At 43.7% G+C, this 25,018-nt stretch overlaps 2 protein-coding genes across 2 annotated transcripts in view; both read left to right on the top strand.

Moving 5' to 3' along the window:
- Nucleotides 1-10,999, top strand: part of LOC125485982 — a 30,338-nt gene extending 19,339 nt beyond the window's left edge. The window contains exons 2-6 of the mRNA XM_048611697.1: nucleotides 2,730-2,835; nucleotides 3,319-3,412; nucleotides 5,930-6,052; nucleotides 9,581-10,773; nucleotides 10,892-10,999. Coding sequence (XP_048467654.1) covers nucleotides 2,731-2,835; nucleotides 3,319-3,412; nucleotides 5,930-6,052; nucleotides 9,581-10,773; nucleotides 10,892-10,999 — 1,623 coding nt within the window. The 5' untranslated portion in view covers nucleotide 2,730. The remainder of the gene's footprint in view (nucleotides 1-2,729; nucleotides 2,836-3,318; nucleotides 3,413-5,929; nucleotides 6,053-9,580; nucleotides 10,774-10,891) is intronic.
- Nucleotides 11,000-11,012: 13 nt separating this feature from the next.
- si:ch211-102c2.8 (calponin homology domain-containing protein DDB_G0272472) overlaps nucleotides 11,013-25,018 on the top strand; it is a 38,469-nt gene continuing 24,463 nt past the window's right edge. The window contains exons 1-7 of the mRNA XM_048611313.1: nucleotides 11,013-11,266; nucleotides 14,698-14,770; nucleotides 16,008-16,173; nucleotides 19,711-19,814; nucleotides 21,091-21,205; nucleotides 23,552-23,722; nucleotides 24,216-24,335. Of these exons, the coding sequence (XP_048467270.1) occupies nucleotides 11,020-11,266; nucleotides 14,698-14,770; nucleotides 16,008-16,173; nucleotides 19,711-19,814; nucleotides 21,091-21,205; nucleotides 23,552-23,722; nucleotides 24,216-24,335 (996 nt within the window). The 5' untranslated portion in view covers nucleotides 11,013-11,019. The remainder of the gene's footprint in view (nucleotides 11,267-14,697; nucleotides 14,771-16,007; nucleotides 16,174-19,710; nucleotides 19,815-21,090; nucleotides 21,206-23,551; nucleotides 23,723-24,215; nucleotides 24,336-25,018) is intronic.

Genomic DNA, 25,018 nt, shown 5'->3' on the forward strand with positions numbered 1-25,018 from the left:
ACACCTTGTTATCTCAGATTCTCCAGCATCTGCAGCTCCTACCATCAAACGCAGAAAGGGATTTTATTTTGCTACAGAATAGAAACTTACCCTTCACAGAGCAAAGGTGAATAGCTCACCACGTCCCTCCTGTGGCAGAAACTGGGCACTGCAACAACCATTTTCCAGCTAGCTTTGTAAAGTTCACATAGACCCTTAGAGCATCCTACCCAGACCCATCTCTTTATAACCCACCTAAGCTAGGCATCCCTGAACACTATGAGCAATTTAGCATGGCCAATCCACCTAACCTGCACATCTTTGGACTGTGGGAGGAAACCAGAGCACCCGGAGGAAACCCACACAGACACGGAGAATATGCAAACTCCACACAGACGGTCGCTTGAGGGTGGAATTGAACCCAGATCTCTGGCGCTGTGAGGCAGCAGTAGCTAACCACTTAGCCACCATGCCGCCCCAATATCTGTTCGTTTAACCCAGACTTGCATAATTAATAATATAGGATGGTAAAATCTGCCGTGAATGTCTTCAGGAGCAAGAATTTTACATTAAACTCCCTTGAAAATCAATTGTTTCTATTTCTACTTAGAAGATGAAACACTTTCCAGAACTTGAGTATTCCTGAAAAAAGGCACATTTTGTCGAAGCTTAAAATGTATGTTTTTCAATAATACCATGCATAAGATATTAATTCTGGCTCAGAAAGAGCAATGGCTTTATTTTAAATTCGGATTAATTCTTCCAGGATCACTTCTCACCACTCTCTCGCCTGGAGAGAATTCCAGCTCTCTGCGGTACCACAAACAAAAAATCCGGGAATACTTGTGCTGACTTGACTGTGCTGAGCTATGCGGTCTTGGATAATCTCCTGCCAACTTACTGGTGGTCGTCCAGTCAGCCGCTTGATTGTCACTGCGTGGAGACGCAGTTACAGCTGGGTCTCTGCTATTAACTAAGATCAATTACAAATTTGCATTTTAATTCGTTGTTCTGCATACTTCAGGTTTGATGGAAGATCACCAAGCTGAAAGGTAAACTCACTTTCAATCTCCACAGATATTGCCTGACCTGAGTACTTCCAGCATTTGCCTTTATTTCAGATTTCCAGCATCTACAGTACTTCGCATATAATTTATGTATAATTTTGCATCTGCTTAACACAATTCCATTTTACTTCATCCTCACACTAGTGATTGATTGGGCTCTGTTGCAGTGTTATTAGGAGGATAAAATTTATGAGGTGTTTGGTATGCTTGCCTTTATTGGTCAGTGCATTAAGTATAGGAGTTAAAGGTCATGTTGTGACTGTACAGGACATTGGTTAGGCCACTTTTGGAATACTGCGTTCAGTTCCGGTCTCCCGGCTAAAGGAAAGATGTCGTGAAACTTGAAAAGGTTCAGAAAGAATTTACAAGGGTGTTCCCACGGTTGGAGGGTTTGAGTTACAGGGAGAGGCTGAATAGACTGGGGCTATTTTCCCTGGTGTGTCAGAGGCTGAAGGGTGACCTTATAGAGGTTTAATAAAATCATCAGGGGCATGGATAGGGTGAATAGACAAGGTCTTTTCTGCAGGGCGAGGGAGTCCAAAACTAGAGGGCATAGGTTTATGGTGCGAGAGGAAAGATTTGAAAGAGACAGGTGCGTGTTTGGAATGAGCTGCCAGAGGAAGTGGTGGAGGCTGGTACAATTAAAACATTTAAATGGCATCTGGATGAGTATATGAATAGGAAGGGTTTAGAGGCATATGGGCCAAATGCTGGCAAATGGGACTAGATTAATTTAAGATATCTGTTCGACATGGACTAATTGGACCAAAAGTTCTGTTTCCATGCTGTATATCTCTATAACTCTGATTCTAAGTGTAGTTGCAACACTGATATTTGTCACAAATTAGTTATCTCACTAATTCAGCTCACAACATTTCGCTTTTAGTCCATCCTGGCATCTGACTTTCAGGAGAAAATTACTGCTGATGCTGGAATCTGTACAGAAAACAACAAGTGCTGGAGATCTGATTTGTAGCACTCACTTGTCCCCTGAGTCTGAATGAATGATTCTGGTCCCTTTGTCCTTAGCACAGTGCCTGACACGATTCTCTGGCTGACAATGTTCCACACATTATAGAGGCAGACTTCCTGCTGAATTTTAGGCCCCACGTGTTCTGTTAGCCAATAAAGTGAGTGAAATTTAATTTCACAATATCTTAGAAATTGAAAAGGATTATCAAAATCCTTATTATTGAATTATCAGGGTAGTATGGTGATTCAGTGGTTAGCACTGCTGCCTCACAGCACCAGAGACCCAGGTTTGATTCCACCATCGGGTGACTGTCTGTGTGGAGTTTGCACATTCTCCCTGTGTCTGTGTGGGTTTCCGCCCGGTGCTCCGGTTTCCTCCCACAGTCCAAAGCTGTGCAGGCTCGTTGGATTGGCCATGCTAAATTGCCCATAGTGTTCAGGGATGTGCAGGCTAGGTGGATTGGCCATGGGAAATGCAGTGGTAGGGGATGGGTCTGAGTGGGATGCTCTTCAGAGGATCAGTATGGATTTGTTGGGCAAATGACCTGCTTCCGTGCTGTAGGAATTGTAGGAAAAGCCTTGCCCTCTTTTTCAAAGGGTTACAACAATGTCTAGTTTTTTTTCAGAAAACTCAGCTTTTTAAATTGTCAAAATAATCAATCAAGTGCAAAGACTGCTGATTTGAAATAATTTCCATTTTCCCCAGTGCAGGATGGAGGTGGAGAGTCATGTTCAAAGTGAAACAGCATTGCAGCCCCTGAAAGACCACTGTGACTATCTGATGGACTCCATTGATGCTCAGCTGAGCCAGCTGCAGGTAAATCAGAGACTGAATGACCCTCCACTTTCCAGTCACACCTTATTTGAAACTCCCCCACAGGTAACTGAGGGTTAGTTCCAGTGGGTCTACTTTTAGTCAGGCTGTGATATCAGGAATGGTTTCAGACTGGAGTGACGATAGTTAGACAATTCAGTTTAATCTCAATTCAGGATGATGTGTTTCTTTACCAAACTCATTTTGTTGGCTGAGGCGAGCTGTCTCCATCAAACATTTCCAGGTCAGTTGTAGCCTGAACTGTTCTCTACTGTGAACCCAGAATATGCTCAGCCAACTTCTCAGGAAAGACTCTCTAATCCCTTTGGTTTATGAATATGTCTTGTGTATGAATCCCCTTGACCAGAACCCCATCTCCCCCCAACCTATTGGCACAATGTTCCTTCATGAGCAATTCGTGGCAATGATGAAACCACTTAACCCGGAGATTTGAACAGTGCTGATAACTCTGATCCTTTTATGCAGGTTTCCGTATTAACCGACCACGCATTGCCAGCAACTAGCAGCCTGATGAAGAGCGCCTCCTTCAGGAACACAGTAAAACTTTCTGGAAAGACAGGTGGGGATCATTCCATGTCTCTAACTGTGCTTTTAGAGTGAGGCTTTTATCTTATTGGCTGGGAAAGACACCCGGTGGCTTTTCCATAACAGTTCTAATATTGGGAATGTTCTTCAGTTACTAAGGACCAAACAACAGAGTGGCTCAGACATGTTGGCCAATGTGTGGAGAATGTGCTTGAAATGAAAAGGATAGAATTGCATTTATATAGTGTAATATCAGAATTGTTACAGTGCTGAAAGACGCCATTCGGCCTCTCCAAATGAGTATCTCACTTAGCATCATTCTCCTCTCTTCTCCACATAACCCTGCATATTGTTCCTTTTCAAATAACTATCTAATTCCCTTTCGAATGCCTCAACGGATGCAGCCTTCATTATACTCTCCGGCAATTCGTTCTAGACCCTACCCACTTCTTACATGATAATGTTTTTCCTTATATCACGTTTGCTTCTTTTACTAATTATTTTTAATTTTGTGTCTCTTCCTTCTTAATCCTTTGACAAATTGGAACATGTTCTCTCCATTTGTTCAGCCCAGACCCCTCACTATTTTGAATACTTGTATCAAAATCCTCTCAGCTTTCTGTTTTCCAAGGAAAGCAGTTCCAACTTCTCCTACCCATCTTCATAACTAAAATTCCTCAACCCTGGAACAATTCTTGGGCACCTCTTCTGCATTTTCTTCAGTGCCTTCAAATATTTCCTAAAATATGATGCAAATAACTGAATGCAGTACTGTAGCTGACGCTGGACTTGCCTATCAGCAATAGCAGACGCCATCTCTCTGGCCCTACACTCATCCCTGAAATATCTGAATAACAAAGGCACCCATGTCAGGCTTTATTGACTTCAGCTCCACCTTCAACACCATAATTCCAACCAAACTCATCTCCAAACTCTGCTCCCCGCTCTGCAGCTAGATCCTTGACTTCCTGAGCCACAGACCGCAATCGGTAATGATAGGCAACAGCACCTCCTTCACGATAATCCTCAACATCGACCCCCTACTATACTCCTTATACACTCATGACTGTGTGGCCAAATTCTGCTCTAACTGCATTTACAAATTTGCTGACGACACCAACCATAGGGGGTTGGATGTCAACCAGCAATGAGACAGAAAGAGGTAGAGAGCCTAGTGACATGGTGTAATGACAACACACTCTCCCTCAATGTCTGCAAAATGAAGGAGCTGGTCATCGACTTCAGGAAGCGGAGTGGAGGGCACACCCCGGTCTGTATCAATGGGGTTGAGGTGGAGGTGGTCGAGAGTTCCTAGGAGTAAATATCACCAACAATCTGTCCTGGCCCAGCCATATCGATGCTACAGTCAAGAAAACACACCGACAGCATCCGTAGTTCCTGGTTTTATTTTATTGTCTAATGTAATGTGGTGTACAAGTCCAATATAACCTGCTTGCCCTTGTACTGTATAGCCCTATTGTTAAAACATCTGGGATACTGTGTGCTTTATTAATTGCTTCCTCAACCTGTCTTACATCTTTAATAACTTAGGCACATGCTACCCCAGGTCCCTCTGCTCCTAGGCCCCTCTAAAGTAGTACCCTTTAGTTTATCATGTCTGTCCATGTTCTTCTTACCAAAATGTATCACCTCACATCTTTCAACATTAAACTTCATTTACCAACTCACCAGCTTATCTATGTCTTTTTGAAGTTCTACACTAACATTCGAACAGCTTTCAATGCTCCCAGGTTTTGTATCATCTGGAAGTCTTAAATTGTGTCCTGGACATAGCCTCTTAGACAATTAATATATATCAGGAAAAGCAAGGGTCCCAGACTGACACCTAGAGAACTACAAACCTTCCCCAGCCCAACAATCATCCATTGACCATTCCTCTCAGTTTCTGCTACTCAGCCAATTTTCTATTCATGTTGCTACTGGCCCTTTGTTCCATGAGATCTAACTTGACTCACATTCTACTGCCTGCCTCTGTATCAAATGCCTTCTGGAAGTCTATGTACACCACATCAACTGTATCACCCTGATCAACACACCTTACACCTTACCCTGATCACCACGCACCACAAAACACAGTGCTGTGGGCAGACTGCTCCTACATACCTCACCAACACCACTGCCATCACCAGTTCTCCACTCAATGTCTCTCTCAGTAAATGAAGTAAAGGAACCCTAAGCTGTACTCTACCAAAATAACAGAACAGCCAGAGATTTACTGGGCTACTCGGTCAGCTTGCTATTCCAAAGTTGATGGTTGGTTAGTTCTGTTGGCTGGATAGCTGGTTTGCAATGCGGCGTGATGCCAACAGTGTGGGTTCAATTTCCCACACTAGCTGAGGCTACCATGAAGGACTCTCCTTCTCAACTTCACCCCTCACCTGAAGCATAATGACCCTCAGGTTAAAGCACTCCCTCTGTGATGAGGGAGCAGCTCTGTGGTCTGGTAGGATTATGGTGACTTTACCTTTACCTCGTGTGGTACAACAGTTTCTTGCTGCTCCCTAGCTGTTCCCTTGTTTGTACTTTAAAGGAACTCTGAATACGAGCCAGTCTGGCACTCGGGATACTGGATTGGGTAGTGCCAGTGGTGCTGATGTCTTGTCAGACACAGAAATGCTGATCCCCATGAGACAAGAAGGTAACAGTGTTTCAGGTGGGTAAATTTACAACGAGGAGGAAGGAGCTGTATAATTTCTAACCCATTTATTACTTAAGTATAGCAAGATTTGCATTTATTGCCCAACCCTAGTGACTCTTGGGGAGGCGGTGATCGTTGTTGAAGGAAGGTGTTCTAAAAGGGTTTATTTTGGAGACTGCATTAAACACAATCCAATGAAATTGTTCTGTTTTGAGGAATTGGAAGAATATCTCTGGATCAAATGTCATCAGTGTTGCTCAAACATCTTAGTACCAATGTCTAGATAGCTAAAATCGATATCTCCCTGTTCAGACATGTTACAACACATTTCTGGAGAAAGTGGAACTTCTGGCCCAGAGGGAGGGACACTATCACTATACCATAAGACACTTCCAACTATTTACTGTACCTGGCATCTAATTTGAGATGGCACGGTGGCTCAGTGTTTAGCACTGCTGCCTCACAGCACCAGGGGCCAGGTTCGATTCAGCCTCGTATTGACTGTCTGTGTGGAGTTTGCACATTCTGCCCATGTCTGCATGGGTTTCCTCTGGGTGCTCCAGTTTCCTTCCACAGTCCAAAGGTGTGCACAGTAGATGGATAGGCCATGCTAAATTGCCCATAGTGTCCAAGGATGTGCAGGTTAGGTGGGTTGGCCATGGGAAATGCAGTGTTACAGGGATAGGGTAGTGGGGCCTTGGTCTGGGTGGGATGCTCTTCAGAGGGTCACCATGGACTTGATGGGCCAAATGGCCTACTTACGCATTTTAGAGATTCTATGGTTCTACTTATTATCACGCAATATTACTATATCTTGTTAAGAAAAGAGTTTCTACTTGTCAAGACTCGATGGTGGTTATTTCCCTACTGCTGCAAACCAAATAGCCCCTTAGACCCAGGAAAGGCAATATTCATCTACCCACAAATACCACAGTCATCAGTCGTCTCCTTGAACCACTGCTGTCTGTAGGATCAAGGTATTTTCACAGTGCTGTTAGATAAAAAGTTCCATGATTTTCCATCAGGGACATCAAGGGAGCGATGAAATGTTTGAGTCAGGATTCTGCATGATTTGGAGTAATGTTTCCATGCACCGCTGCTCTTGTCATTCTCAGTGGTGAAGATTCGGGGTGTGCTGTGGAAGTCAACAGGAGTTACTGCAGTGCCTCATAATTCATCAAGCATTAGGCTTGAGTGAGGACAAATTGGGATAATTTTCTTTTCCGTTATTCATTTATGGGATAAGAGCATCACTTTTAGGCAACATTTACTACCCATCCCTAATTGCCCAGAGGGCAGTTGAGAGTCAACCACATTGCTGTGAGTCACATGTAGGCCCAGACCAGGTAAGGATGGCAGTTTCCTTCCCTAAAGGACATTAGCGAACCAGATGGGGCTTTCCAACAATCGGCAACAGATTACCACTAGATTCCTAATTCTAGATTTTTTTTTTAATTGAATTCAAATTCCACCATCTACTGCAGTGGGATTCAAATCCAGAGCATTATCTTTGTCTCTGGATTAACAGTCCAGCAATAATACCACTAGGCCATTGCCTCCCCACAAATGATCAAGTGTAGGACCAGATGTAAGAAGGGATGAAGAAAATGAAGACGTGGGGGAGGGGAATGAAAGAGGAGTTTAAGAGAAGCTGGTGACTGTGGAGATAGAAAGGGTCTGATCAAAGTGGGGGTTTTTATAGTGCAATTTTCATCTATCTGGATTATTTGGTCAGTTTAAGAGGTGAATCTGTTGGTGAATTTATTATTTTGCTGCTACCTCGGTACACTCAGTATCCCAGTACAGTTTTAAAATATCTAATTAATTAACTCTCATCACATATAGGAGCAGAACAACAGTTTTATTGAGTAATCTCACCCAATATAAAACAGAACAGGAGTGATAGAGGGAAAGGTGATAGGAGATCACATGAGAGGTGTGAAAACATTGGCACTGGTAAGCAGTGACATCTATGGCATGGGATGGGGACTTAAAGAACTTTGGCAATTAAGATGCTAATTCTACCATGGGGGTTTTGTAGATCTCTGCTAGTTATATAATAATTAGGTATTTATTTGTAGTCATTGGTGATGGGCATTAACTTGGGGAGGATAGGATGTATTAAAGCTCTACCCTTCACCTGCCTGTGACAAAGAGAACCAGGAAAAAGAGATGCCATGAAAGAAGGGAGAAACTTTGGATAAAAGATAAAGACCTGAAGAACTGAATGGATGGCAGGAATAGAGGTGGGGAGAGAGACTAAAGGAATGAAGAAGGAGGAAGAGAGCAGAATGACATGGAGGAGAGGGAGTTGGTGAAAGACTCTGGCAGAGCGAAATGGAAAACAGGAAATAGAGGAATGGAGGATTGGAGAGAGAAAAGGGAAGAGAGGAGACACCAAAGGGAAGGAAGAATGCATAAAATGAAGAAACAGAGGCGGGGGGGAAAGAGAGAGAGACAATTTGAATTTTGGGGTTATTCTTTCTCTGGGTCATCAAAGTTGAATGTAACTAACATTGAAACACTGAGTTCCCTGAAAGTTACATTTTCACAGCTTGCCAGCTTGCCCAGTACAAAACGAGCACAATAAAATGGATTTCCTTATTGGAGACTGAAAATATACCTTGTCTACACGGACACAATGCACAAAACTCTAGACGGGTCAGGGGTCCATAGCCATCATTGCTGTCATGCTGAAATGTAACTTGACTGGTGATGGGAATGGCCCTCGCTATCAGATCCTTCATGCCTAGAGAGTCATCCCCTTTGTGCATTGCCCCTCAAAACAGTTGTAGTGGAGAAGAGACTGTCAACCATCCCATTCTGGAATGTGCCTTTGCAAAGCTGCTCTGGATGGAGATGTAGTGGGTTAGGTTGAGATTCATCCCATGCAGCTCCAAAGCACAGGAATCTGCTGTACCAATCCACATGTGACTTGGCCAAACTGTCCTGTTTCATTTGTGATCAGTGCATTAACTGCAGAGGACATGAAGGCATTTAAAATAAAGATGAGAATTTTAAAACGTACGGGGCAGGAGATGAATTAGCTGGTGTGAGTTAGGATACAGTATTCAGTAATCTCCAATAACCAGGCCTGGAAGGCCCATGAAGATTAGCCTGGAGTATGTTTGCATAATCAGGGCCGGAGGTAACAACAGCATGCATAAGGGTTTCAGCAGCAGATGTGTTGAACAAGGGGCAAAGTCGTCAATATCACAGAGATGGAGATTGGTGTGGTCAGTGATGGTTAGAATCTCATCTCAGAATCAAATAGGACACCAAAGTTCCAGTTCAACCTCCGACAATCATCAGGGACAGAGATGGCATGGGTGACTTGAGAGTAAGTTAATGATAAGGATCAAAGACATGGGCTTCAGTCCTCCTGATATTTTGGTGGAGAATAGCCATTTGGGAGAGGGTATCGGAGGATCTCTGGAATCTGGATTACTCTGTCCATTGCCTGAGGGGGAATGAAAACATTGGGGCTCATTTGACTCCTACTGGACCTAAGTTGACTGTGCCTATGTTTTATCACAACCGCAGAATGTGAAGATCTGAAAGGAGTCTTGAGTCTAAGTGGAGGACAGGATGTTACAGCAATGTTCAATCTAAGCCCAGATTTCAGAAAGAGTCGGTCTGACATTACATTGACTAAGTTTGGGAGACCAGGAGCAGAGGCAGATGGTGAGTCGAGAAAGGAGCAGTATGAGTGGAGAGTGAAGCAGCTACTAGGGCTACAACAGATAGAGTTCCAGCAATATCAGAGTGACACCAACACGGTGGACAGCATTCGGACAGAAGACTTTGCTTTGCGTTTTCATGAGGGTATGGTAGACCCAGCATTGTACTTCGACGCAGAGCCAGACAGTGAACAGAACTCGGTCATCAGCAGCCATGCTTCCTGCAGTGAACAGTCTCCAGAATATGCCAGCCTTGAACCTGACTCCCAACGAGGAAATCTGGGAAGTGAAGTCTGTGATCCTCCTCGGAAGCAGAGACTATTCAGAAGGGAAAAGAGCAATACGGAGTGCGCTCAACCTGACTGCACGGCCAAGCAAGATTGTGGCAGAGTTCTTACAGAAACCTCTGCAAGAATTCACCCAGCTCAGAGTCTAACTAGTGCAGAGCAGGATGAGTTTGTTGGATATGCCTCTCCTCGAGGTGATCAGGATGGCGCGGTGGCTGATGGGCCTGTTGATTCAGTAGCTCAGAGGGTAAATGTTGTGCAACAATTTCAAGAGGATTTAGAACATGCCCTGCAAAGGACCAGGGGACAGGTTGGGACCCTATGGAGACAGCAGGCAGCTTCCAAGGCCTTGACCAGAAGAACTGAGAGCGTTGAGTCTTTGGGTGGCAGGATTTCAAAACTCAGCCAATTCAACTTGTCAGAGCAGTCACTGCAGCGGAGGGCCTTTCTTTCCAGGAACAGAATCCAATTTACAGATCCATCCAGGGAATCCCCTGTAAACCTAAATCAATTCACTGGGAGTGGTTTGGAGACCAGCAGTTCCCCAGGATCTGATCTAGATGTGTTGATCCAAGAAGATCTGGGAACCAATCTTGCGAGTATTGGAATAAAAGTGAAAGAGTCACAGAAAAGCCAGTCAAAGAGTCCAGAGTGGCATAATCCTGATCTCCAGGGCCTCTTGAAGGGAGATACCAGTATCGGGACTCAAGTCCAGCAGGAGAGCTCATCCCCCAATTACAAGCGTCCGCTGCAGCAAGATGCTGTGGCGGTGAATATGAATAGAACCCCCTCACCGTCCCACATGATACCCACTTTGGTCCCTTGCTGTACACAGCCTGTTAGTTCTTCTTCACCTGCACACTGTATAAGCAGTGTTAATTCTTCAGATAAAACAAACACTTCAGGTCAGTGGCAGAGAATGGCCGGCGGTCCTTCTGCGTTTGAATCTCAGCTTCTGGAGATTGAAAATTGCAAGGACACCCCAGCTTGTCTAACTGGATCCGTGTCCTTATCAATGTGTCACGCCCGGAAAGGTGATAGTGGCAGTAAGCTGGCTCCAAGTCACCACTCGGATGTTGCACACTCTGCATTCCATCCCAGGAGAAGGGTGCATTTGTCACAGGGCAAGCTGACTGGTGCCATCAATGTTACCAAAGCGAAACAGATACATGTGCAAAGCAACACAGATGGTGCCTACAGAGAAGAACTGAGAAGCGATGGACTGGGCAACTTCAGAGCTAAACCAACTTCATGTAGAACAGGTAAATTACAACTTCCTTTTTTTAAAAAAAAGCTATCCCACTTTTTTAAAACATCTGTTCATGGGGTGAGGGCCAGGCCAGCATTTATTGCTGATTCCCAAATTGCCCAGAGAACACTTCAGTGTCAGCCACATTGCTGTGGGTCTGGAGTCACATGTAAACCAGCCAGATGAGAATGGTAGTTCCCTTCCCTAAAGGACATTAGTGAACCAGATCAGTTTTTCCAACAATTGACAATGGGTTCATGGTCATCATTAAACTCTTAATTCCAAATCTTTTTTATTAAATTCAAACTTCATCATGTGTCATTTGAACCCAAATCGTTACCTGGATCACTGGATTAACAGTCCAGCATTAATACCACTAGGCCATCACCTCCATTTGTTTTTGCAACTACTTGTGCAACATTCAGCACAAAATATTAAACTGTACTGAGTGTTTAATCCAGCATCCATTACTCAATCTCTTTCAGTGGTCAATCACTCCTGGCCATCTATAACCTCCTACATGATTCATATTTTCTAAGGATTGGGCCCATTGCTTTTTGTCATTCATATAACTGATCTCGATGTGAACATAGGAGGTATGGTTAGTAAGTTTGCAGATGACACCAGAGTTGGAGGGGTAGTGGACAGTGAAGAAGGTTACCTCAGAGTACAACAGGATCTTGATTGATTGGCCAGTGGGCTGAGGAGTGGCAAATTGAATTTAATTTAGATAAATGTGAGGTGCTGCATTTTGGAAAGGCATATCAGGGCAGAATTTATACACTTAATGGAAAGGCCCCAGGGAATGTTGCTGAACAAAGACACCTTGGAGTGCGGATTCATAGTTCCTTGAAAGTGGAGTCTCAAGTAGACAGGATAGCAAAGAAGGTGTTTGGTATACTTGCCTTTATTGGTCAGCGTATTGAGTATAGGAGTTGGGAGGTCATGTTGCAGCTGTACAAGACATTGGTTAGGCCACTTTTAGAATACTGTGTGCAATTCTGGTCTTCCTGCAGTAGGAAACTTGAAATGGTTCAGAAAAGATTTACAAGGATGTTGCCAGGGTTGGAGGGTTTGAGCTACAGGGAGAGGCTGAATAGACTGGGGCTATTTTCCCTGGAGTGTCAGAGGCTGAGGGGTGACCCTACAGAGGGTGACCTTATAAATTCATGAGGGGCATGGATAGGGTGAATAGTCAAGGTCTTTTCCCCAGCACGGGGGCGCTCAAAATTAGAGGGCATATGTGTAAGGTGAGAGGGTAAAGATTTAAAAGAGACCTAGGGGGTAACTTTTTCACACACACAGGATGGTGCATATATGGAATGAGCTGCCAGAGGAAGTAGTGGAGAGTGGTTTAATTACAAAATTTAAAAAGCATCTGGATTGGTAAATGAATAGGAAAGATTTAGAGGGATATGGGCCAAATGCTGGCAAATGGGATAGATTTATTTAGGCTATCTGGTCGGCATGGACGAGTTGGACCGAAGGGCCTGTTTCTGTGCTGTATATCTCTTTGACTGTATGATTGTAGTTTCGTCTGTGCTTTCAATATGGATCAACTGGGAGAAGGATTCATCCTTTCAGCTTTTACAGTTTCCTCTTCTCTCAGATTGGGTGTTACAGGAACAGTTGTCTAGAAGCATCTGATTAATTTGGAAATCTACAGTTCATTTCATTTCATTTCACAAAACGTAGAAACCAGGAGCAGGAATAGGCTATTCGGCCCTTTGAGCCCTATCCGCCATTCAACATGATAAGACCATAAGACATAGGAGCAGAAATTAGGCCATTCAGCCCATAGAGTCTGCTTCACCATTCAATCATGGCTGATAAGTTTATCAATCCCATTCTCCCACTTTCTCCCAGTAACTCTTGATCCCCTTGACAATCAAGAACCTATCTATCTCTGTCTTACATATACACAATAACCTGGCCTCCACAGCCTCTGTGGCAGTGAATTCCGTAGATTCACCACTCTCTGGCTGAAGAAGTTTCTCCTTATCTCCGATCTAAAAGGTCTTCCCTTTACTGTAAGGAGTGGCTGATCCTCGATCTCAATGTCATATTCCCACTTCCTCCCCATACCCTTTGAAGCCTTTCAAATGTTAAAAAACATCTAGCTTTTTTTGAATATATTCAGTGATTTGGCCTCCGCAGCTTTCTGTGATGAAGAATTTCTACTCTAAATAACGAGTAGCCTAAAATCTGTGTAACTCATTAATAATTAATCATTAAAACCCACCTTGGGTAAACTTCTTAAAAAGATTTGCAGACTGTTGATGTGGGGTGGATTATCTCCCTTCTCCAGACTGGGAGAGGGTATCAAAGGGTTTCTATGCTACTTGCTGTCCCAGATCTGCTAAACTCCTTAACTCCCTCTCCAGGGAGGTGATGGCCTAGTGGTATTATCGCTGGACTATTAATCCAGAGACCCAGGAAATATTCCTGGGACCTGGGTTCGAATCACTATCTTTCAATCTAATGTGTCTGTTCCTGAATCAAGGGAGTTTTGGATAATTAAAACCAACACATCAATTATCTCAATAGCTACTACATTTAAGACCCTAAGATGAAATCCATTATGACCTGGGACTTACCAGAAATTCACTCAGTACTACTTCCCTGGTAATGGTACTTCTTGAGTTCCTCCCTCTCTTTCAATTCCTGAATCGACAGCTATTTCAAGCTATACCTGTATGTCTTCCACCTCTTTATTCTCCATTATAATTTGCCTAGACCCATTTTCTACAGGACCAACACTTACTTTGTTCACTTTTTATTTTAAATATCTGAAGAAACTTTTGCAATTTGTTTTTATATTTTTGGCTAACTTTCTTGTATTCAAATTATTCCCTCCTTGATTAATTGTTTAGAAATTCTTTGCTTATTTTTTTCATGTTCTGCCCAGCTTCTGACCTGCCATTTACCTTTGCACAATTATATGTCTTTTCTTTAAGTTTGATACTACATTTGACTTTTTTTAGCTAACCACAGATGACGGGTCTGTCTCTTAGAATTTTATTTATTTGGTGGAATCTGTCTATTCTGTGCTTTCTAATATCCCCTTAATGTTTGCCACTGCATCTCAATTCACCTATCCCTTACATTGCCAGTTCATTTTTGCAGTTTCACTTTCATGCCCCCATAATTGCCCTTGTTTAAATTCAAAATACTGATCATTGACCCACACTTCTCTCCCTGAAACTGTGTATAAAATTGAATCCTATTATGATAGCTGCCAATCAGGGGCACTCTCACTATGAGTTCAATAATTAATCCTATCTCATTGGTCAAAACAAAATCTAGCCTGATCTCAGGTTAGTGTCATAACATGATGGTCTAAGAAATTGTCCTGTAAGCATTCAATGAATTCCTCATCTGGATTACTTGCTGCAACATCATTGTTGTTGTTGTTGTTGTTGTCGTTGTTGTCTTGTTTTGCAGAAGAGCTTGATGTAGGTGTGAGTGGAAATCATGCTGTGAAGAAATGCTGCTGCTTCCGGAAGATGGTGGGCAGGTCAGAGAGATATAATGCACAAAGAGTTACTCCAATCTCATTAAAATATTCAGCCCTCAGTCCTCGGGATGCTGGTGCTTAAAGCACAAAACCCGGCCTGCAAACAGGAGAAGGAAAGTTTTCCATCTATAAGATGCACTTTGGATCCTCCATCTGTGGAAAGTGCTATTGTGGCATATTGTTATTTATTGGAATGTAGTAGCTGTTGTTGGGACCTCCTATAAAGAACAGTATTAAATGTTACTGGGATGTTCTATTATAATGTTTAGTTACTGATGTGTATGCTGCAAGATGGGGACAATGAATGAACTTTAAGCTGTATCACTCTGGAGATGTATGGATAATACAGTTTAGAGGCAGCTGCACTGCTCCTATCCCTTTCTCCTCCTACAGGCCCCACAGTATCAAGTCCACATTGTGATGATCCACAAGTGACTTTATTTCTGAAACCAGAGGCCAAAGATAATACAAACATCTTCCACAAAAAGTAGACAAATTTGCAACTATGAAATACATATAAATTATTTTTAAAAATCATGCTTCTAGATTATTGCCCTTTCCTCATGGCTGAATGAAATAAAGCTTAATGTTTGAGGTTAATCGATGTCTCCGTTTTCAGGGCTGTTCAGACTAAAAATGGTCTTGAAAGAGTCTAGATTGTCGTTAACAACACAACTGTTATATTAATGCCCTTTAGGAAGGGGACCTGTCATCCCCATCTGCTGTAAGACTATCTGTCGCAGTCCCCCATTAGTTGTTTGTATTCAATGCTCCTGGCTTACCCAGGGTTGGGCAATGAATGCTTCCTTACTGGAGTCACCAAATTCTGGAAACAAATAAAATGCAGTGGAATCTTCTGACTGTGGCTGGACACTCCTAATTCCTAATGTGTACCTCTCCTCAGGAGATTCCAGCTGTTGGATGAAATGGCAATCGTAAATTGTCAGTTTGCATCTCAAAATGCAATATCTGCCTCATCAAACCACTGGTGGTCCAATTGAACTTCGAACTCCTTCAACACCGAAGTTCTCTCCCCAGGAAATAGCATGGGTCTGTGATCTACTCTGCTGTTTATTCCCTTGACCAAGTCGTGTTGGCAGAGATTGTCTGTAGGTGTAGGTATTGGCAGAGATTTACCTCGCTGGCTTGCCCTCATCGGGCCAAATGGCAGCCGCTTTTGCCATAATGATGGTGATTGTGTCTGTGGTACTGAGATAGGATATTCTGGTTGTTCCAGGCACTCGAACACCAAGAACATGATTGTGGATGAAAAAGATTTCGAGCAATTCTTCAGGGAGCCAGGCAGCAAGTGGAGGATCAGCAGCCCCTCAAAATGGGACTCCCAAGGGTCAGACCATACTTGGATCTGGAATGGAGCCCCTGAGATGTCCAGCTTTTACAGGGTGCTGTACATTTCCTCTTCAAATATACTCCTTTATTCTGTCTGATGGATAACCACTGTTTATTGTAACGATTTATAGACCACTGGGTGCCACAGACTGGCTGCCGTAAGATTTGGTTTTGTCCTTACAATCTTCCGTATTGAAGATTGTTAATTATTGTCACAGTGCAAAAGACTGAGAGTAGACTCAGAAAAATCAGTGAGAAGATCACTGTCCGGAGTCACTCCCTCTGACCTTCTGGAGGGCAGCTTCTGAATGGCAGTGACAGAAATGTGGGAGTGGCACTTGGCCACAAGGGAGGGGCAAAAACAATGACCTGGGAATGACATTGAAAGAACCCTGGGGGAGGCAATTAAAAAGCTCTGGGTATTGTGAGATATTGTGAGTTACACACTTGGGCTTTGAAAGGAACTTGGAAGAGGCAGAACTGTAAGAGTGAGATTGAGGGATGCACAGAGTCAGATTGGCATGCATTGGACTATGTTGCTTATCTCCCACTCCAATGCCATACGTACGGCATTGGGAGATACAAAGAAGGGGAAAGCTGAATGTAGCCTGGAACAGAGAGAGCCGCATGCTAAGAAGACATTGGAAACTGACTAAATTTCAGAGCCATGTGTGGCAGTAGACCTCTGAGATTGCCCATTTTGAAGTGGTTAGTGACTGGAAAGCAAGCTGTTCGTTCTGAGATAACACAGTGTGGAGCTGGAGGAATACAGCAGGCCAGGCAGCATCAGACGAGCAGGAAAGTTAACGTTTTGGGTGGGAATCCTTCTTCAGAAATGGTGGAGAGGTGGGGGGAGGGGTGGGGCTGGGGGAGGTAGGTGGGATGGTGATAGGCAAGTGCAGGTAGGCAATGGTGGGGTTTGGTCAGTGAGGTGGGTGGAGCGGATAGGTGGGAGAGAAGATGGCCAGGTTGTGTCAGGTCAAGGAAGTGGGGATGAAAGGGAGGGTTGGTCGTGGGATGAGGCCAGGGTTGGGGAGATTTTGAAACTAGTAAAATCCACATTTAGGCCATTGGCCTGTAGGCTGCCAAAGTGGAATATGAGGTGCTGCTCCTCCAATTTGCAGGTGGCGTCATTGTGACACTGGAGGAGGCCCAGGATGGACATGTCACTCAGGGAGTGGGAGGGTGAGTTGAAATGGTTTGCGACTGGAAGGTGTTGTCATTTGTCGCGAACAGAACGCAGGTGCTCTACAAAGCGATCTCCGAGCCTCCGCTTGGTCTCACCAATGTAGAGGCGGCCACATCAGAAGCAGCAGATGCAATAGACCATATCGATGGATGTGCAGGTGAACATCTGTCTAATGTGGAAGGTTTGTTTGGTGCCTTCGAATGGAGGTGAGGGGTGAGGTGTAGGGGCAGGTGTAGCACTTCCTGCGGTTGCAGGGAAAGGTGCCGGGGGTGGTGGGGCTAATGGGGAGTGTGGAGTGGACAAAAGAGTCGCGGAGAGAGTGGTCCCAACGAAAGGCAGATAGGTGTGGGGAGGGAAATATCTCTTTGGTTGGATTTTAGGTGGCGGAAGTGGCGGAGAATGATACATTGGATAAAGATGATAGTGGGCTGATATGAGAGGACAAGGGGAATTCTGTCTTTGTTTTTGTTAGTGGGAGGGAATGTGAGGGCAGAGGTGTGGGAAACACAAGAGATGCGGTCAAGAGCATTTTCGACCACCGGAGGGAAAAGTTGCGGTCCTTGAAATAAGAGGACATCTGGGATGTTTGGGAGTGGAACGCCCCATCTTGGGAGCAGTCTTGGTGGAGCGGGAGGAATTGGGATTAGAGGATCACATTCTTGCAGGAAAGTGGGTGAAAGGACGTGTATTCTAGGTAGCTGTGGGAGTCGGTGGGCTTGATATAGATATCAGTTTTGAGATGGTCACCAGAGATGGAGACGGAGAGGTCCAGGAGGGACAGGGAGGTATCGGAGATGGTCCAGGTGAACTTAGGTGGAAGGTGTTAGTGAAGTTGATGAACTGTTCAAGCTCCTCGTGGGAGCACGAGGCGGCGCCGACACCTTCATCAATGTAACAGAGGCAGAGGTGGGGAATAGTGCCAATGTAGCTGCGGAAGAGGGACTGTTCCACGTATCCTACAAAGAGACAGGCATAGCTTGGGCCCATGAGGGTTCCTGTGGCCTTAGTCTGTAGGTAGTGGGAGGAGTTGAAGGAGAAGTTGTTGAGAATAAGGACGAGTTTGGTTAAACGGATGAGGGTGTCGTTGGAGGGGGACTGGTTGGGCCTGTGGGAGAGGAAGAAACGGAGGGCTTTTAGGCCATCTGCGTGGGGAATACAAGTGTACTTGATCTTTTTAATTATAAAATGTAATCTGTGAATGTTAATGTTCTTACGATTGTTTTCTTTGCCCCGGTCCTCTGGCAGCAATGCTTAAGATTACCCTTTGGTTGCTGGACAATTCAGGAGATTTGTAGGTCATTATTTTTCCTGATATTTTAAAACTGCTTTGCTTCAAGCACATCAAGCTATCTATTCACTGGAGGAGGGAAAATGTTTCAGTAATTTAGTGACATTAGAGATTTTTAGAAACCAAGCTCATTTATAATGATAGATCTCCTGCAGTAAACTTGGAATCATTGTAGTTTGTCGAAATGGCAATGCATCTGCTGACTTTCAGGTGTATCCTTGACTATATAAGGATTGATTCTTAAGAAGAAAATAACAAGAACAGGAGAGATTTCTATGTTGTACACAGGAATCACAGAAGTGGCACAGCATAGATGGAGACCATTCAGCCCATCATGCTTGCACCAGCTCCTTAAATAGGCATTATTTTCTAGCGCCACTCTCCTGCTTTTCCCCAAACCTTTGCACATTCATTTTGTCCAAACAATCATCCAGTGCCCTTTTAGGAATCATTAAGATTTCATCCCAATAAGGAAGGAAACAACACTGATCTGTTTCTAGATATGAAGTTACAATCTGTGAGAGTCTAATACTGTTATTGATAGGTGTTCTCCACGGTATTTTATCTGAATGACCATATAGTGATATCTTTTTCAGAGGGGTGGATGTCCAGGTTCACAAACTAGAAAATATCAGGAATAGTTCTTTCCCCTCACTCTCTCATTCTTTCTAACCCTATCCAATCCACCATTGTAAGTACTTCATATCAACCTACATTTGACACACCAGTCTTGTCCATTCCTGCAAGACTGCAGCTCCCCTTTACCAGTTTACTGTCAAATACAGAGCCAAAGCAAAGTGGGGACCATGCGATAAGTCTTCAACCAACGTTTCCAACTCATGTGTGCACAAAAAAGTCATGCACCCAAACCTGTTGGTGGCCTGTGGGCAGCTCCACCTGCATTGTCCTTTCTGACCACTTTAACAAAAGATATCACTGATGTAACAGTGCTGATCTTGCCCAGTTAGCTGTAACAGATTGCTGGAAGTGAAGTGAACTTTGAGATGAGTTGCATTGATTGAGCAAGGTATGCCCATCACTACAGTAAGGAGGGAAGTCCAACATCAGCCTTGTGGAATTAATTGTGGCCACTCCTTTTTCTTCTGATCCCAGCAAGACATCCAGTCCTTGAAAGAAACAATGGAGAAGGGTCAACAGGATGCAATGACCTTGGCATCCCAGCAACAAGAGACACAGAATGAGGTCCCCAAGACCAGGTGATGTAATGTTGCGTGCAAGCTGACAAAAATGTAAAGAGACGCCACAAAGTCCCAACTGACCATCATCTTTATACGGGTGGTGTGCAGTGATGGTTTTTGTCTGTGCCCCTTTCCCTCGTGGATAACGGAGACAAAATGCATTTGTGAAGAAGGCCTGAAGAGCTCAGTGTGGCAGTGAAGGTTCTTGGGGTGAAAGTGTGACTTAACTGTGTTTATTGCACCAAACCTGGTTTGTTTCAGAACCTGACCTGACCAATCATCAGTGGAATTCCACAGATGTTTGCATGTTGTTGGAGTTCATTGGCAACTGACCAACCACCAAATTACAAATCCCTTCTCATCCCCCACGCACAGTTTCCACTAGCTCTTCATTCTCTGCCCCGGTCATTTTGCACAAAGACTTCATGGGGGTGGGGGGAACCTAATGGAAGACCTAGTTGTGGAACCAGACGGCTGAGAAGGAGCAGCAGATGAGGGGGGTGAGTACTGTCAGTCTGATCACTCCTATCAAAGACGATGCCTATGGGAGTTAGGGATATGGAGATATCACATACCCATAGTCTGTGCATGGCTGTCTCTTCTCTTCCCACATCTGCACCAGTACCTTTGGTGTAGAGTATATTTTGAAAAAGACTGATGACATTTTGGTCTCTCTAGCTACAGGATCTGCAAGGGGGTAGATGTCACAAGAAAGACATAGCAGCCTACAAAACCACAGGATGGTATTGTGGTTTGCCACCAGGAAAGCACTTTGGAAATGTTGTCAGTGTGTTTTAATATAGAGGCAATGTGTGCACAGCAAGCCCCCACAACCAGCAAAGTGATACTGACCAGATCATCTGCTTTTAGGTAATTTTGATTGAGGGATAAATTTTGCTCAAGATCCAATTGGAGAGCTCTCCAGACCTTCTTCAAAAATAATACTATGGACCTTTTTGATCTCCCTGAAAGGGAAGATAGAACCACTATTTGAAATTTCATCTGGAAGGCAAAACCTCTTACTGAATGTGTAGTGTTAGGTTAGATTTTATCCAAAAAGCATTGGACAATTTCTGTGGAGCCTCTACTGTTGTTTGTTATTAGGTGTGCCTTGAGATTTCTATTTGCTGTTGTCTGGAATGTATGATTTGAGTGTTTGAGAAAGGATGGAGATCAGAGATGATAATTCTGGGGCGGCATAGCGCTGTGATGATAGCAAATGGCTTTCAGTCAGAAACATTGCACTGAGCCTCTCTGCTGTCTCTCTCTCTCTCTCTTTCTCTCTACACCTCAGCATGGAGCTGGCTATGCCAGAGTTTAAGCAAGATGACTGTCTGCAGGAGTTGCAAGATCTCGAGGGTGAACTTGATTTGAAGCAATACAACAAACTGAGACAGAAGAACGCACAGGTGAGGATGTGGAAAGGGGTGCTTGACCCTCAAAAAATCTCTGTACTTTTGCTGTCATCCTTTTATACTGCACAAAAATAAAATCTACTTCATAAAATTTCACACCACATAAGCAGCCTGTTTGTCTATGCCAGCTCTCTCAAAGACCTGTCCATTATCTCAATTTTCTTCTTCTTTCCTCCAGTCTCTTATGGAAAATTTCACTTTCAAATACTTATTCTATTACCTTGGTAAAGTTTTTTTGCATTCTCTACCTGTCACTGTTTCTGGCAGGGGCATTCATATCTGAACACTTGAAAAACTTTCCCTTCTCTCTCGCTGTTGATCATCACTATTCCTTTTGGTTACTAACTCTCTACCAGTGTTAGCAATTTTTCCTGCTTTCTTTCCTCAAAGCCCATAACGGTAGGTATATCCTCACCAGATCTCTTAATCTTCTCTGTTCTGATGAAAAGTGCCCTGGTTTCTCTGTCTCCACGTTACTAAAATCTCTTATCCTTCGTTTGATCTCAGCAAGCATCTGTTACGTAGTCTATACAACCTTGACATTCTTCCAAAAGTTAATTAGAATCCAGCATTGATCTATCTTTGAAATCTAATTCCTGCATGCTGTGAGAATTTAACAATTGTGGAAGAAGATGTTGCCAAGTGACAGCATTCAGTTCTGCCCTGTGATTGGAGGGGGGCTGGTTTCAAAGATTTTAATAGGTCACTCATGGCAGTTTGAGGCCACTGAAGAGTGGTTCTGGGGTGACAGATAGTTGGAGCAAGAGTCACAGATAAGCAGATTCCATTGTTAGCGGTGCTGATTTTTAGCTGTCCTGCAGGGAAGGAGTTGAGAGCAGTTGGATTGTTCTGTGGTGTTAGAATAAACTGTGGAAGTAGTTCCAGGAATTAGCAAGCAGCTAATTTGGAGTCAGAACTCCAAATCAGACCTGAGGAGCCGAGAAAGTGGAAAGATAACTGGCTGTGTTGGCGGGGGGGAAGCTTTAATGGGTTCAGAAGAAACCTACAAGCATTCATACTTTAGTGCAACAGATAGTAGTGGTTGAAAAGCCACAAACAGTATTTGCTGATGCAACAGAACAAGTTAGAGCTGAGCGAAAACCCAAGGGCAGTTTTTAGCTTGTAATGTTAGCTGCTGGTCACGAGCTGGAGTTATGTGGTACCATTTTCAGAGTCCAAGGGAAGCACAATGTGGGACAGGCACAATTGTTGAGGCAGTCCATTCTGGAACATCTCTTGGGAGAGAGTTTCAAGGCCAGATCTGCAAAAGTGGGGAATCGTAATTTCTTCTAAAATTTAGTGAAATTTTGATAACCTATCGTGTCATTAATTTCAGGGTGAGTAAGGAATAACCAGTGGGATCTCTCTTAATCATGTTTACTATTTGTTGTGTGCTATGGGTTGTTCGATTGCAATATATTACCCATGTTTATCACAAGTTAATTCTGGGTGTTGGAAATAAGTTGAATATTTATTGTAAGACTGTATTATTGTTCTAATTTTATATAGTAAAGTTTTGTTATTTGTTCAAAATCATGGAATCTTGTGGGTTTATTCTTTTAGTAAGTTCCCTGGATCCCAGGTATTGTCTGCTTTAAAAACAAAGGTCACTAGTCCCTAACCAGCTCATGACAAAGTCGATGGTCTGGTGTTAGATCCTAGAATAATACCATTAATGTACATAAATTACTGATTACTTTTTTTGTTCTTGTATGCTTTGATCCTAACTATAATTCATGGGATAGCAGCTACTGTTTTTAAACCATTTATCTACTTGACCTCTCACATTTTTTGTTCTTTTTACATGACCTTATAGAGGATTATAAAATCATGAGGGGCATGGATAGGGTGAATAGCCAAAATCTTTTTTGCTGGGTAGGGGAGTCCAAAACTAAAGGGCACAGGTTTAAGGTGAGAGGGGAAAGATTTAAAAGGGACCTAAGTGGCAACTTTTTCGCGCAGAGGGTGATGCGTGTATGGAAGGAGCTGCCAGAGGAAGTAGTAGAGGCTGATACAATTACAACATTTAAAAGGCACCTGGGTGGGTATATGAATAGGAAGGGTTTAGAGAAGTTCGGACCACATAATGGCAAATGGGACTAGATTTATATAGGATATCTGGTTGACACGGAAAAGTTAGACTGAAGGGTCTGTTTCTGTGCTGTACATCTCTATGACTATCTCTATAACAAAGCAGACTGAGGTTGATCTGCTCTCATGCCACAACCACTTCCTTTCCCTTTCCCTTTCCCAACTTGTTGACCCTTCTCCACTTGTGTTCCTTTCTCCCGAAGGTTGGACAACTTTTATCTCCTTGTGATTCTGTTCTGTCTGTCTCAGATTGCAGCGTTCACCCAGGAACGAGATAACCTGAGGGCCCATCCACGACAGCCTGGCAGCAGTTTGTCCTTCCGGGAGCATCAGGATTTGGACAAGAAACTCAGGAACACAAAAGATGACTTATTGACAGAGCAGCGGCACACCAGATTCCAGATCAAGCAGCTGCAGCATGTAGGGGATCTTTCTAGAAGGGTTGAAACCAGTTTGGGGGGGGGTGGGCGGGGGAGGAATACTTGGTGTGGAAAGCAAAGGGGGAAAACAAGCTTTCAGAGCAAGGGAAGCGCGGGAGGGTGGGAGAATCACACAAGTAGAGCAAAAGGAAATTACCAGCCGAGCCAACTGCAGGTGCAATAGCAAAGCAAGGGGTAACACTAGTTTAGGGCAATCTAAACCTTCATGTTTCCTACCATAATGGAAAATACAACCTAAACGTGAAGAGGCCAATACATCTCAGCTGAAGCTGCATCCAATTCCTCAATTTCTCGGAGTGGTCTAGGAAGAACTTTTATTTTGTACCTGATTTGGAGCTGCTAGGTTTGATATTGAAGAGGTACAGCTGGAGATTGGTATGTCCACGCTGGCTATTCCAGTCCTGAGAGACTCTATTTAAAAACATCTCCCTGTGTTTCTGCTCTCTCTTCTACCCTTCCTTTCTGCTTTACAGCAACTGGAAGAATCTGGGGCAAGATTGGAGCAGAGGACAGCAAAGATCACTCAGTTACTGGAGAAAAATGGCGGTCTGGAATCACAGGTCAGGGAACTGAAGAGGATTCTAAAGGTTGAGGTGAGGACACATTCCTTCAGATGATATCTGCAAATCCAAATTAGCGCTGATATCTCCTTCAAGTGAGAGAGACACCCATTAGGTACCAATCTCCTCTCTTTGTTATTCTATGTTTCTGCTTGTATCTCTGAGGACACTGTGTCCAAGTCAATGATTATCCTCATGCAGATTAAAACAGACTTAATACAATGTGGCCTCCTCGCGACTATAATTGACCTTGACCTAATGCTCCGTGTGTTTCGAGATTTACATTCATACCTGTTCTGAATGGGGGACACCTCAGAGCAGGGATTCAGTGTTAGCCTGTCTCTTCAATTGCTGTTCACTGAGAGGATGTCATGAGGAGCCAGGTCTACCATGACAAATAGGATCAAGACTGGGCAGAGAGCTTCTCAGACCTGCTCCACCACATAATTAGATCAGGGCTGGTCTGCACTCCAGTCCACTTACCCATGCTGGGTTCCATGTCCTTTGATATACTTACCCAAAACTTATCTCAGTCTTGATAGCCCTAACTGCCCCTCAGAATCAGCAGCAGTTTGGGATCGGTAATTCCAGATTTCTGACTGTGTGGATAAGGTATGACCTGTTTTTATTCCAAAATGTTTGTCTCCTTCTCCTTGATACCCCCACCAGAGGATGCACAAAGAATTCCTAGCCTCTGACCTGCTATTGTAGCCATT

Source organism: Rhincodon typus, chromosome 24, assembly GCF_021869965.1.
Source record: "Rhincodon typus isolate 14 chromosome 24, sRhiTyp1.1, whole genome shotgun sequence".
NCBI classification, from domain to species: Eukaryota; Metazoa; Chordata; class Chondrichthyes; order Orectolobiformes; family Rhincodontidae; genus Rhincodon; species Rhincodon typus.